The sequence below is a fragment of the Stenella coeruleoalba genome (genome assembly GCF_951394435.1).
Source record: "Stenella coeruleoalba genome assembly, chromosome: 16".
Classification (NCBI taxonomy): domain Eukaryota; kingdom Metazoa; phylum Chordata; class Mammalia; order Artiodactyla; family Delphinidae; genus Stenella; species Stenella coeruleoalba.
The window spans coordinates 53,496,216-53,510,759 of record NC_137162.1 but is presented as its reverse complement, the minus strand read 5'-3'; the positions used below and the strand labels follow the sequence as shown (position 1 = coordinate 53,510,759).

Genomic DNA, 14,544 nt, shown 5'->3' with positions numbered 1-14,544 from the left:
TCTAAGTCAACTCACCATAAACTCATCAACACTGGTGGGAAATCTGGGAAGTGTATGGATTGACAGTGAACTATATGACCTCAGTCCACAATTTACTAAATGGAGTTAAATCGTTGACCTACGGTTTCACAATACAGCCAAAAGGTATGGCAGAGACAGAAGTCGTCACCTTTTTCCCAGAATAGTTTCTTCACTAAACAAATCCCCATCTCAAACACCTAAACAGGGAGGGTGAACATTTCAGAGGCAAAAATTGTAGAGAAAGAAAATTACAGTCATGAAGTCATCTGGCTTTAGTCTTCTCTTGATATTTTGCCTTTCTCTTGTTTACTCTAGACAATATTTTTATATAAATGAATAGTGTTGTTGAGGTCTAAATATTTTAAATGACATAAGAAACTAAAATCATTATTTAGGTAATTTAGGCCAAACTGACCCTCCAATACAAAAATAAATAAAATTTGGTCAGAAGTATTTCATGTTTTGAAATGTCTATAAAATTGTCTCATTTGGGGGGTTGAAAACAGATTTTAAAAACCTTTGTGAATGCAAACTATTACATTTAGAATGGATAAACAAAAACGTCCTACTGTATAGCACAGGGAACTACATCCAATCTCCCGGGATAAACCATAATGGAAAAGAATATAAAAAAGAATGTAAAGATGTGTGTAACTGAGTCACCCTGCTATACAGCAGAGACTGGCACAACATTAAATCAACTATACTTCAATTAAAAAAAAAAAAAACTATGTGAAAAAAACCCCACAAACCTATGTGGAAGCAGCCTCCCATTCATACACTGTCTCTGATGCCAATTTTCCATATTAATAAATACATATAGAAAGTCTTGCGGTTTACAAAGCACCCCTGCAAGTGTCAGCTCAGTCAGCTCTCACAATGACTCAGCAGGGTACTGTCCCCATTTAACAGAGGAGGAAGCCCAGGCCCAGAGAGATTCGGTGATTTATTTTGGGTTACACAACTGGTAAGTGACACCATCCTCAAACTCAGTCCTTCCAACTCCAAATATTCTCTCCTTTTCCCACTGTGCTGCCAGTTAAAAGCACTTCATTTTTTTCCTAATTCAAGATAATAAAAAAGTAATTACCCACAAAGTGTGGTTACTTATTTAGCTGCTGCCAGCTACTCTAATACTTTCTGCTACCAGAGCTCAGGAAAAAAGCCTTTCTCAGCCTCAAATGCAGAAAGCTTGCTATTGAATACTACAGAATTACACCGAAGGGTCCTTGGACAATGAGGCAAACACATCTCTACTTCCACCGCTCAGTGTGATCTGCTTTTGCTGGCTTCTGAGCCATGAGGATCACTTGTACTACAGCACCATATCTAGTGAATCACCAGACACCATAATGGAGCAAGTGACACTGTGCTCAGCCTGGGCTCTGAACCTACAGCATGAACTAAAGGCACTGCAGGCACAGTGCCCACCACCCACCTCTCCCATCACCCCCACCCAGGCAGCAGCCTCCTCACCTTCCTTAAAACTGCTGCACTGCTGCTCGGCCCTCAAACTCCTCCAGTGACCCATGTGCCTACCAAACACATTTTCTTTCTTCTCCAGTCCGTTCTCCTCCACACACACCTTCTGAGTATAACTTTGGCCTTTGTTATTCAGTGTGGTTCCCTAATGAACAGCCTCAGCATCACCTGCCCACTTGTTAGAAATGCAGAATGTGGGGCTCCACCCTAGACTCGGAAATTAGAATCAACACTTTAACAGAATCCCCTCTCCCCCATTAATTTATAAGAAATTAAAATTTGAGAAGCACTACCCTAGGAAAAAGGACAAAGCAAGTGAACCTCCTCCTGTCTGGTTGTCACCCCGTGCTGCCCTTGGGTACCAGTATTTCAGGCTCTAAGAAGGTGTTATGGCCAAGTTCAAACCCTCCAGCGACAGCTCATCTATTCCCACAGTATATCCAATTCAGCTAGGTTTCACGGTTCCGCAAAATAACCTGCTTAATATTTAGCAAAGCAGTCACACTAAAGTATGAATAGCTAATAATGCCTACAAACAGTGGGCTCTGATAGAATGTTACTGAGAGAACACAGTGATAGCAAGAAAGTTGTAAAGTCAGAGAAATCTGGGTTTGCATCTCAGCTCTCTCAATGATTAGCTGTGAGAGTCTCGGAAGCTTTAAAAACTCTCTGAACTTCCATTGCTGCCTCTGTAAAATAAGGACAATCCCTGCCTTACAAAGGGAGTAGACATACTGCAAAGCATCTTGCATACCTTGCCTGGCACATAGTAAGTGCTCTCTTCCTTTTGAATGAATGAGCCAGTAACATCAGAGAAAACTGAATTTCAAAATCATGTTGATGCAAATAAATATCTAGTTGGTGCTGCTCCGGCCAGTGTAGCCACACAGGGGACATTCTGGAGTAGGCAAGCATTTCTTGTGACATGGAAAATCGCATCAGCCGACCGTCACGAGCCTGGAAGTCACACACCACACCTCTCCTACCTGGTAACTTCTCCTACACTAACTTATACTTTGGAGTCCTCTGATTCAAAAGCTCTTCTCCCTTTCTCCTTGGAAAAACTGTTTAATCATCAAATAAAACGGCCAAAAGTATTAGTAGTGGTGGAAGTACTAAGTTTAAACGGCAATAAGCTCATTTTTAGCACTTAAAATATCATTTCAGCAATATCATCAATGGACAAGTTACAAACTAGAATTGTTTTTATTATTCAATATAACTGGTAAAATCATGCTTTAACCTGATTTTTTTTTTTTTTTTTTGCCACACCGTGCAGCCTGTGGGATCCCAGTTCCCCAACCAGGGATTAAATCCATGTCCCTGCATTGGAAGCACAGAGTCTTAACCACTGGACCTCCAGGGAAGCCCCCTAGCCTGATTTTTAAACTGTCGGTTTGATTACTGATTATACTTGAAGGAAATTAATTTGAAAAAATCTAAGTTAAAATACAGAAATAATTTTTAAAGATAATCCTTAAATCAGACTGGGCTTATAAGTTTTTCAGAATTAATAATGCTTCATTAATTTGTTAAACAAAAGACCAAAAAAAAGCACAAAACATGAATGGAAAAAAAGGTACAGTTAACTAAAATAAAACAACATTTCTGCCTAACAATAAACACCATAAACCAAGTTAAAAGGCAACCCATCAACTGAGAGATTTCCCAACACATACAACCAACAAAGAAAATCAATAAGAAAAAGACAAACAAATCAATAACAAATATAAGCAAACAATATGAACGAGCAACTCCCAGAAGAGCAAACCCATTGTGCAATAAACATGAAAAGGTCTGTAACCTCATTAACATCAGGGAAAATGCAAATTAACAAAGAAGGTACCACATTACACTCGGTTATGCGCAAAAATGTTGAAGTGTGACATTACCAAGTACTGGAAAGGAAATGGCACAAAAGGAACCCCATATCCTGGCGGTAGGATTGTCTAGTAAACTCACATGACCGCTTTGGGAAGCAATTTCACCCTCGTCCAGAAGCTCGAGAATGGGCACCGGCACCACACAGGGGGGCCTCATCTCCCCTAGAGCAGCGTTTTCCAAAGTGTGATCGCTGAGCTGGAGCAGCACCACCTGGGAGCCTGTTAGAAACGCAAATTCTCCAGTCCCAGCCCAGACTTACTGCCTTACTGGGGGTGCATTCTAAAAAGCCCTCCAGGGACAGGGAGGGTGGGAGGGAGGGAGACGCAAGAGGGAATAGATATGGCAACATATGTATATATATAACTGATTCATTTTGTTGTAAAGCAGAAACTAACACACCATTGTAAAGCAATTATATTTCAATAAAGCTGTTAAAAAAATTTTTTTAAAAAAAGATGATATGTAAGATTAAATAAATAAATAAAAAGCCCTCCAGAAGGTTCTGGTGCATGCTCGAGTTTCTCACACATTTCGTCCTTACCTGTTTCATCAGGACATTGTGTCAGAATACCAGGGACGTGGTCCTTGATACATTCTCTGGGAAGGTGGTCTGACAGACAGACCTTGGTTTACCAGGACAGCATGTCGCTGAGAGTCAAAGGACAGTGTGTAGACAATCAGATTTCCTCAAAGGCACACATCTGCACAAAGAGGTACATACAAACACGTATGTATACAAATAAAGCATTTAAAATAGTCTAAACAGCTGCCTGTAGAAGAACAGGTACGACAGTACACTATACAGCAGTTAAAACAGACGAAGTAGATATTCATGAACCAGCAGGGATAAATCTTGAAAATATAACATGAATGAAAAAAGCAAGCTGCAGAACGACACCTATAGGATGATACCATTTAACACTGTTAAAATCTCACCCCAAAATACTGATGCTATCTTTGAATAAATAAATTAGCATTTGTGTGAAAACATCAGGGGTGTATCTGGGAAGTACATCTACTGATCTCAAGGTAATGGTTATCTGTGGGCAAGAAATGAGAGGAATGGGATGGAGGAGGACAAAAAGAACATCAACTGTAAGATTTTAGTCTTTTTTTAACTGTCAAATATATGATAAAAAGTTAGTATTTGTTAGATCTGGATTGGGGTAAAGGATACTGCTTGCATTATTCTGTGTATTCTTGTGCATATTTGGGGTATTTCATAATAATTAAAAAAATTTAAAGTAGCATTTCATTATACTTGTTAATACTAGAAAACCGCATTTCTGTACAAAAAGAAATGTTTCAAAGCCACAGCCTCAAGAGGTGTAGGGCCTTTAAAAACTGAATCTTTGTGACACCTAGTGGTAGTAGTAATAGTTACAATTTAATACACAATTAGAAACAAACTTGATTCAATGTATTAATACCTGATTTCTTGGTTTAATTAAATTTCACAAAAAATTTAATACTTGTTCTTTTTGTTTCTATTTTTGTTTTCAGTGGTCTGTACTTGAATATTTTTAATGGGTATGACACTTTAGAATAAGGTTATCATCTCATATTCATTAATTATATGGCTCAGCCACTGGTCTCCTGAAAAATGTGTCAATTACATCAGTTCTAGTGTCCCCCAAACAAGGGCGTCCCTGCCATCCCGTTCTCTGGGTCAGTGACAGCAGCAGCAGCAGCTCTGAGCTTCTCTCTTACACCCTGCTACATACCCAGCTGCCAGGCATCCTTTCTGCCCCGGACCTACACCTCCTGCATGATCCCTCTAAGCCCTCAATTGCTCCACCATTACTCCAGGCCCCAGGCTCTTCCTACATCCTTCATATCCACACAATCAGCTTCCAAGTTGGCTTACAGAATGTGCCATGTCTACACTTGTTTGCTTTACATCCCCCACTAAACTGTGAGTGACTTGAGAGTAGGAACCACGTCTAGCACAGATGTTCCCCACGAGAACCTAGAACAGTTCCTAGCACATAGTAGGTACACAATACATGTTACTGATGAATTTCCACTACGACAACCCAGGTCCCGACCTTCATTACCTGAAGCCTAGACTAAGATAACAGCATCCTAAGCCAAAACCATCCTAAACACCACCAATTAAGCATCTTAAAACGTCTCTCTGCAAAAGAACACCCCTTTCTCACACCCTGTTCCTAATAAAGTTTTTCAACGTACACTTCTCATTTCCGTTCTCTCTCTCAGCCTAGACTTCTTAGCTTGGACTTTAATATGCTTCATAATCTGATCCAGATCAACTTTTCTGAACTTCCCTCCTACTTCACCCCTGCACGGATCTGCTACTCCTCAGGCAGCCTGCAGGCATTCCTGCCTTCATTTCTCTGCTCAATTTCTCCTCCTACCCACCCACAATCAATTCTGAACCTTTCTTCTTTGTTTTTTATGTGTTTTGTATGTTTTGATCTCTCACTTCCATGAAGCTCTAACTGACTTCTGTCCATGTAAAAAGTTCATAGCACTAACTACCAACTGGTCCTTTGCCACTTCCATCATGATTTACCTTCTCGCCCGTGCCCTTGCTCACCGTGCAGGGGAGAGCTTTGCAGTGGCACTGAGCACCTCTCACACCAGTCTGTGCACTCAGAGACCAGCTAAGAGGGGAGCCTCAGAGGGGAGCCAACCTAGAGAGACTTGTTGAAATGAGGTAAGTCAGGTAGAGTGGGGGGGAGGCCATTGACTGCAATTAGGATAAGCCCTTATCATCTTTAAGCTGGAGGAACCTGGCACATGATTCTGAATAATGTGTTAAACAAGCAGGTCTCTTATAATTTGATGAGGGACTGACGACAGTGACACTAAGGTGATGAGCTAAAAAACCTATCACCGGTGGCTTCGGAACATGAGAGAAAAGAGGAGCGAGTATCAGGCTCCTTGTATTGGACAAGAAGTATGAGAACCACAAGACGGTTGAGGAAGGCTCCCACCTTATAAACTGGGCAGCTGTACAGTAATGAAGCCGCCTGTGATACTGCAGAGGTGAGGAGGGGAGAGAGTGTCTAGGAAAATAAAGTCAACTATGTTTCAGACACAGCTGTTTCTGTAACATTCTTAGCACACACAAATACATTCAGTAGTTTAAATATTTCACACAGAACTGGGCAATGAGGCCAGCTCCAGCACATTAGCTGGACAGCTCGGAACAGTGACTTTCTGAAACTTCCTTTCTCTAATACATTCAAATCCAGGCTCCTATCAACAATCCCATGAACCCTCAGTAGAGCCTTCAGCATTAAGAAGGGCTCAGTGTTAGCCCCCTTCTCTCTCCTTCACCAACTTCACACCTGACCCCTTTCCACCCACTCACAAGCCCACTTCTATCTTGCCCCAATCCTGACAGTGTGTGTTTAGGCTGGACAATGGGCATTGGTCCTGCTCCTGATTTATAGTCAAGCGCCTTGGTAAACACTGACTCCTTGGCTGGGCCAAATCTTTGCAAAATACTCTACCACGAGCTGTGCTGTTTGCTCTCTCCTCTCCTACCTTGCCCCCCTGCCCCCATCTCCCTCCCACTATTGCTCTGTTCCTGACCGGGAATTTGCTTTGAACAAGGCCACTCACCTCTTGCCCTAGAGCTGCCGTGCGGTCATCCAGCTGACAGTGGGCCTGGGAGCCGCACACTCCAGTGCTGCTCTTGCTGGACTCCAGATCCCACGGTCTTGTGACAGTCTACCAACCCTCAGCTCTAGGGCATCGCCATTAGCTACTGACTGCTCTACCTTTGAGTTCGTTACGGGCTACTGGAGAACATGATTTAAGAGCTCTGATGAGGTCTCTACTTACCCAGCCCAGTACCCAGCATGTAATAACGTGGTAGTAGTAACAACTTCACTACTTGAGTGCCTACTAAATTCTAGTCACTGCTACAAAAGCTCTACATGAATTAAGTCATTTAATTCATTTAAGTTTAGGGCCCACAGAGCTGTCCAACAATTATTTTATTCATCCATTCCGCCAGCAGATGTTTTAAAATTCATTCTCACTCAAGTACCTGACCAACCTCTGCCCTTCTCTCCTTCTTTACCAAGAGGATCAGAGGTATATGTTGCAAATTCTGCAATGCACCACTGTCCCAAATTTCATCCCCTTCCCTCAAAATCTCTCTCTCTATATATTTCCCACCCCTGGATGAGAGAAAAGAGTAATTCCCAAAGTGCTTTCCTCCCTCTGTGACTTTGTTCCACACCCAGTTCTTCTGGAACCCTGCTCTAACCCTCCTGAACCACAGTTTTAGCCTCTCTCTCTCAACTCCCCAACATTCCTATTGCCAAAACCACAAACAAAACCTCATTTCTCCCCACAAAAAGAATTCCTTCTCAACCCTGCAAAATTCTCAAGCCACTTCCTCTTCATCACCAAATTTCTCCAAAGAATAGCTTTACAATCTTTCCCTTCTTTACCAAAATTCACGCCTTAACCACATGATCTGAATTTCACCTCCACAGCCTTAATGAAGACTGTAAAAAGTCCTCAAAAGCCATCATGAGTCTTCCTACACATCACTGCCGCGTCGCAAGCCCAGACCTTTGAGGCTGGCGCCCAGGCCTCCATGATCTGGCCCCTAACGGTCCCTCTAGCCCTCTCTTTGGCTAGTTTTCTTCACATCCCCATGGGTTTCACGTGTTCAAAACTTACCTCTCCTTTAAGGTTTTTTCCAAGGTTCTCTCTTTCATAAACCTTGCTCAAATCATACTCTCCTCTAAATCCTTAGCTCCTATTTGTGACAGTTAATAGTTCTTCATGCACACTGCCTCAAATTATATGTGCACACAAGTTATGCTTTTCAACCACACAAAAGCACTGTAAGGGCAAACGTCATGCCTTATTCTTATTTCCCACAGTAACTAGCAGGGATAGGACTGGGACAAGGCAAACGGAGTGCCTACGGCGCAAAATCTGAGGCAGTCACTCAGGTTCCTGTAATTACAGAGTCAGCACTTAAACTTTTACCGCATTTGCCTCATCCTGGCCCAGCCCTGTAACTAGTGACGTCTCTTTGACGCAGATTGAGGATAAATGAATCTAAACCAATGAATCAATAAGGTGATAGTGTAAGTACTTTGGGTGATGACTACCCATCTTTGTTGGGAATGAGATTGGAGATGATAGGCATATAGTGCAATCACAAGCAGTGAGACAGGAAAAGTCTGCTGAGGAGTCTCTAGGAATATAAATACTACCACCCAGGAAGACCCTCCCCACTTCTCACACAAGATGCTGTTGTGTCTGAATATAACACCTGGATTTATTTACTGCAGCCATGCAAGGAGCAACCCGAGGATGAAACCAATAGAAGAGAAAGACGGAGCCAAGAGGGGGCAGCTAGAGCCCTGATCTGTCATGTTTATGACCTGCCCATTCTCTGCACTTCTCCTAGGAGACATTAAGTCATTTGATCTATAAAGCCAGTTGAGTCTGGGTTTTTTAGTTATTTCAGCCAAAATAAGACTAATACAGTATAATTTCCCAGAAGAGAATGGTGTGGCAGACGAGGAGGCCAGGCTATTTCTGCACCCTCCTCTCTTGCTCCTCCCAAGAGAAGGATGAGTTGGTCTGGGGTAAAGGTCCCGGGCTCAACCGGGCCTTTGAGCTCTTGCCCCTGAATGTCTCAGCAAGCAGAACCGACCATGGACCCTCCATGCTTCCATCTCCCCTCTGAGAAGCAGAGCAGACCGGGCTCTCCACCTGACACAGAGAGAACTGCAGCTCCCCAAATGCTTTTCCTGAGACTAGCCAGCAGCAATAAAATACTCAGTTTGGGCCCAGTGTCCAAAGTGCACTCTCTGTGGAAGTTTTAACGTTTGTAAAGTTGATTCTTTGACTCGCATTTGGCCCTTTATGCCTGGTTCCAAACAGGATAAGAGATATAAGTCATTAGGTACCTCCAGGACCCCGAAGTTCTTCTCAGAAAATAATCACGTTAAACTTCATGAAATTAGGAAAGTTGAGTATAGCAAAGGAATAGTTTTCCATGAGAAAAAGTCTGTAGGGTTTGATCTTTGGCTTTAAGCCAGGATGGTCTAAAAGGGATAGGACTTACACGTGAAACAATTAAAACCAGGACAAAATACATGAAACAATACTTGTCAAGACAGTGAACATAAGGCAACAAGGGACAATAACCCCTGGGAAATGAGAAACAATTAAAGTGTTCCCTACAATTGCCCCAATGTACTTCCTTGAGAGTGATGCCCAGCTACAGTGCCGGGAGGCGGAATGTATACAAAGCCTGGTGGTCTCCCCGACTTAAGGAGAAGGAGCTGAGAGCACAGAGGTACCTACAGAGGGTCCTCCTCGAGTCTTCAGCTGAGTGATAAATGCATGTGCATGAGGAAATGACACAAAGCTAAGGAAAGAACCCCCTGAAGTGATTAGAGGGCATTACCATGGCTCAAAGAGAGCCAGGAAAAATATCTCTTCCTGTCAATCACACATCAATAAAGTGGTTTTACTATATGAGAAAAGAATCTGAAAAAGAATGAATACATGTATATGTAAAACTGAATCATTCTGCTGTATACCTGAAACTAACACATTATAAATCAACTCTACTCCTATAAAATTAAATAATTTTTTAAAAATAATAGATTTCCATTGGAAAAATAAAGCGGTTTTAAAAATACAATAAAATAGGGCTTCCCTGGTGGCGCAGTGGTTAAGAATCTGCCTGCCAATGCAGGGGACAGGGGTTCAAGCCCTGGTCCGGGAAGATCCCGCATGCCACAGAGCAACTAACTCCGTGGGCCACAACTACTGAGCCTGCACTCTAGAGCCCGCGAGCCACAACTACTGAAGCTCACGTGCCACAACTACTGAAGCCTGCATGCCTAGAACCCGTGCTCCGCAATAAGAGAAGCTACCTCAACGAGAAGCCCGCGCACCGCAAGGAAGAGTGGCCCCTGCTCACCGCTACTAGAGAAAGCCTGCGTGCAGCAACAAAGACCCAACTCAGCCAAAAATAAATAAATAAATGTATTAAAAAAATAAAAATACAATAAAATAATTTATCTTCCCACAGCCGAAGTGGAAATTCTCATAATTCACTCAGCATTGGATAGCATACACCCAGAGATGGTTGCCTCAATTGTAGGGCAAAATTAGCCCTAGACTGAATGCTCCCTTAGTCCCACCTAACAAAGCTTCTTAAAACTAAGATCAGAAAAGAAATCAAACTATTTCCAAGTAACTTAATTGCACCTAGGAACAAAACTCGAAAATATTTATTATAGGAATAAAAATACCCAACATTTAAGAAGATAAAATTCGTATCTAATCAAAAATTACCAGGCATAGAAAAAAGTAGAGAAAAACAAATGACCTATAATGAGAAAAAAACTCTGCCTCAGAAATAATACAATGACAGAATTAGTAACCAAAGACATTAAAGCAGTCATTCTAATTGTCTTCTATGTTTTAGAAGCTAGAGGAAAGAATGAACATATTAAGTAGAGGATGGATGACATTTTAAAAAAATAATAAATATAAATGTTAAATATACCAGACAAGATTAACAGCAGATTTGACATTGCAGAAAAAAAAAAAGTTAAGTTTACTTGAAGATACAGCAACAGGAACTTTCAAAAATGAAACACAGAGAGAAAAAAAATAAAAAGAAAGGAATTAAAGCATCAGTGAGAGCTCAGTTCACCCAATGGGGAGAAGATAGTGAAAAAATACTTGAAGAAATAATGATTAAATTTTTTTTCAAATTTGATAAAAACCTATAAGCCAAGGAACTCAACAAACCTAAGGCATATAAAACATGAAGGAAACCACACCAAGGCACACTATAATCAAATTGTTCAAAACCAGTGATAAAGATAAGATATTAAAATCAGAGGAAACAGACATATTACATAGGAACAGTGAAGGATGATATTTCTTATCAAAAACAATGCAAATGAGAAGACAGCAAGGAATCATCTTTAAAATACTGAAAGAGAAAAAACTGTCAACCTACAATTCTATAAGCAGTGGAAAACGCCTTCAAAAACAAAGGTAAAAATCCAGAAAATGTATTTATATACAAAATTCAAAAACTACACAAAATTCAAAGACTTGTGTCTTATATCATTACATGATAGATGATTACAGATTTCATTTAATGTTAGCAAGAAATGTACCATTTGGCCTTATCTCACTAGGATGCAGAAGAATAAAAATAATTAAAAAATGAAGGTAAAATAATGTCAGCAGAAATGGTAGAATAAGGATCTCTAAAAATCCTCTCCTCCATAAAAGCAATGATAGTAATGGTGCAAACTGTCAATATCAACTTTTTCAGAACTCTTAAAATTAACCAAAGGCTTGCAACAATCCAGGGAATATTTATTCAAAAAAACAGCTGAATCTCAAGAACAGCATTAGCTTTGTGGCTATTTACTTTTCTCTATTCCCATTCCCTTACTCCCATGTCTATGGTAGCCTTGAAAACCAACAGGGCTTTCATGTTGAAACCATGATGAAAATCAGTGACCTGCAAGCCAGTAAAAAAGTCAGAATCAGGATGCAACTCTTCTAAAGCCCAGTTCCCAGAAAACAGTCATTATTTGACTTGTCTGGAAGTTCCATGGAAACTCCCACTTGAAAAACTGTATTTGACATGACTCAGAGTTCACCCATTGCAACCAGCCTTTTTCCCGGGGGTGTTGTCAACAAAAATCAGCATCAACTTTTTGTTTTTGTTTTTTTGTGGTACGCGGGCCTCTCACTGTTGTGGCCTCTCCCGTTGCGGAGCACAGGCTCCAGACGCGCAGGCTCAGTGGCCATGGCTCACGGGCCCAGCCGCTCCGCGGCATGTGGGATCTTCCCGGACTGGGGCATGGACCCGTGTTCCCTGCATCGGCAGGCGGACTCTCAACCACTGCGCCACCAGGGAAGCCCAGCATCAACTTTTTAACATCATGTCTGCCTGAGACAGTGATAACAGCTGGGACAAAGAACAAGATGACCAAAAACTTAAGTGGAAAAGCTTGAGAATAAGATTCCATAAGGGGATTTCAAAATCTCTGGCATATTGCTAGGAATTGAGAAGGCCACACATATTTGCAGGGTTGTACACGTGCCTAAGGCTATGTGCACAGTTGAGAAAGACCGAAGAAGACCCTAGGCTCCATCTCTGGCTGAACTGGAGGCCTCAACACAATCAGAAAGTGAAGGTTAAAGCAGAGTTGTAAACTGTTGGGTTGGCCAAAAAGTTCATTTGGGTTTTTCTGTAACATCTTATGGAAAACCCAAATGAACTTTTTGCTCAACCCAATACATGCCTAAGCATTGAATGTATGCCACCAACCAAGTCTGGAAGACTTATTCGTTCCAGACATCTAAGGAAATCTCTGTCAAATCACTGGCTGACCACTAAGCAATCCAAGCAGACTTCAATGACCACATATGATAAAACATGCAGACATTACAAAGTTCAGAAAAGGTACTAAACAAACAAATAGGAACAAGAAGAACAAATAGCAATAATAAGAAATCCTGGGAAGGGGGACAGAATCTGTTTTCCAGGATTGCCAATATATATATCTTAAAATATCCAGTTTTCAGAAACTTACAAGGTATGCAAAGATACAAGAAAGGATGGCCCATATTCAGGAAAAGAAAGGACTATTAGAAATTGTCCCTGAGGTAATGTAAATTGATACAGCCACTATGGAAAACTTAAAAAACTGAAATAGAACTACCATATGACCCAGCAATCCCACTACTGGGCATATACCCAGAGAAAACAATAATTCAAAGAAAACACATGCATCTCAATGTTCATTGAAGCACTGTTTACAACAGCCAGGACATGGAAACAACCTAAATGTCCACCGACAGAGGAATGGATAAAGAAGATGTGGTACATATATACAATGGAATATGACTCAGCCATAAAAAGGAATGAAATTGGGTGATTTTGTAGAGACATGGATGGACCTAGAGAGTATCATACAGAGTGAAGTAAGTCAGAAAGAGAAAAGCAAATATTGTAATAATAACACATATATGTGGAATCTAGAAAAATGGTATAGGTAACCTTAGCTGCAAAGCAGAAATAGAGACACCAATGTAGAGAACAAATGTATGGATACCAAGAGGGAAAGGGGTGGGGTAGGAGGAATCGGGAGACTGGGATTGACACATATACATTATTGATACTATGTATAAAATGGACAACTGATGGGAACATGCTGTATAGCACAAGGAACTCGTCTAGTGCACTGTGGTAACCTAAATGGGAGGGAAGTCCAAAAGGGAGGGGATATCTGTATGTGCATGGCCGATTCATCATGTTGTGCAGTGGAGGCTAACACAACATTGTGAAGCAACCATACTCCAATAAAAATTAATTTTAAAAAAAAGGAAGAAATTGTTCCTGAGGAAGGCCAAGCATGGAGCTTATTAGACAAAGACCTTAAATCAACTATTTTAAATATGTGCAAAGAGTTAAAATAAACCATTCATAAAACTAAAGAGAACAAATAGAAATTCTGGATTTGAAAAATACAATGACTAGAATGAAAAATTCAAGAGAGGAACTCAACAGCAGATTTGAGCTGGCAGAAGAATAAATCAATGATTATGAAGATATGTCAATTGACATTTTCACTGAGACACAGAAAGAAAAAATATAGATAAAATGACAAAGCCTAAGAGGCAAATAGGACACCATCAAGTATACCAACATGTGCATAATGGAGGTGCAGAAGGAAAGAGACACAGAAGCTAGAAAAGTATTTGAGGAAATAATGGTCCCAAACTTCCCAAATTTTATGGAAAACATTAATCTACATATCCAAGAAGTTCAATGAACTCCAGGTAAAATAAATTCAAAGAGATGCACACTGAGAGAAATCACAGTCAATCTATCCAAAGACCAAGAGTGAATCCTGGGAGCAGCAATAGAGAAGCAACTCATCACATACAAGGGATCCTCAATGAGACTAACAGCTAATTCCTCATCAGGAACCTTGGAGGCTAGAAGGCAGTGGGGATGACATATTCAAAGTGCTGAAAGAAAACGCTGATAATCAATAATTCTATGTCCAGCAAAACCATCCTTCAGAAATGAATAAGAGGGAAGGGTAAGCTGGGACGAAGTGAGAGAGTGGCATGGACATATATACACTACCAAAT

At 40.9% G+C, this 14,544-nt stretch overlaps 2 protein-coding genes across 3 annotated transcripts in view; both read right to left on the bottom strand.

Moving 5' to 3' along the window:
• MAT1A (methionine adenosyltransferase 1A) overlaps positions 1 to 4,039 on the bottom strand; it is a 35,277-nt gene extending 31,238 nt beyond the window's left edge. The window contains exon 1 of the mRNA XM_079900094.1: positions 3,929 to 4,039. The gene's annotated coding sequence lies outside the window, so the exon portion shown is untranslated. The remainder of the gene's footprint in view (positions 1 to 3,928) is intronic.
• DYDC1 (DPY30 domain containing 1) overlaps positions 3,961 to 14,544 on the bottom strand; it is a 44,102-nt gene continuing 33,518 nt past the window's right edge. Inside the window, exon 8 of one of the 2 annotated variants that reach the window (XM_079900096.1) lies at positions 3,961 to 4,088. In XM_079900096.1, the coding sequence (XP_079756222.1) occupies positions 4,075 to 4,088 (14 nt within the window). In that variant the 3' untranslated portion in view covers positions 3,961 to 4,074. The remainder of the gene's footprint in view (positions 4,089 to 14,544) is intronic. The other variant, XM_079900097.1, reaches the window with a different exon arrangement.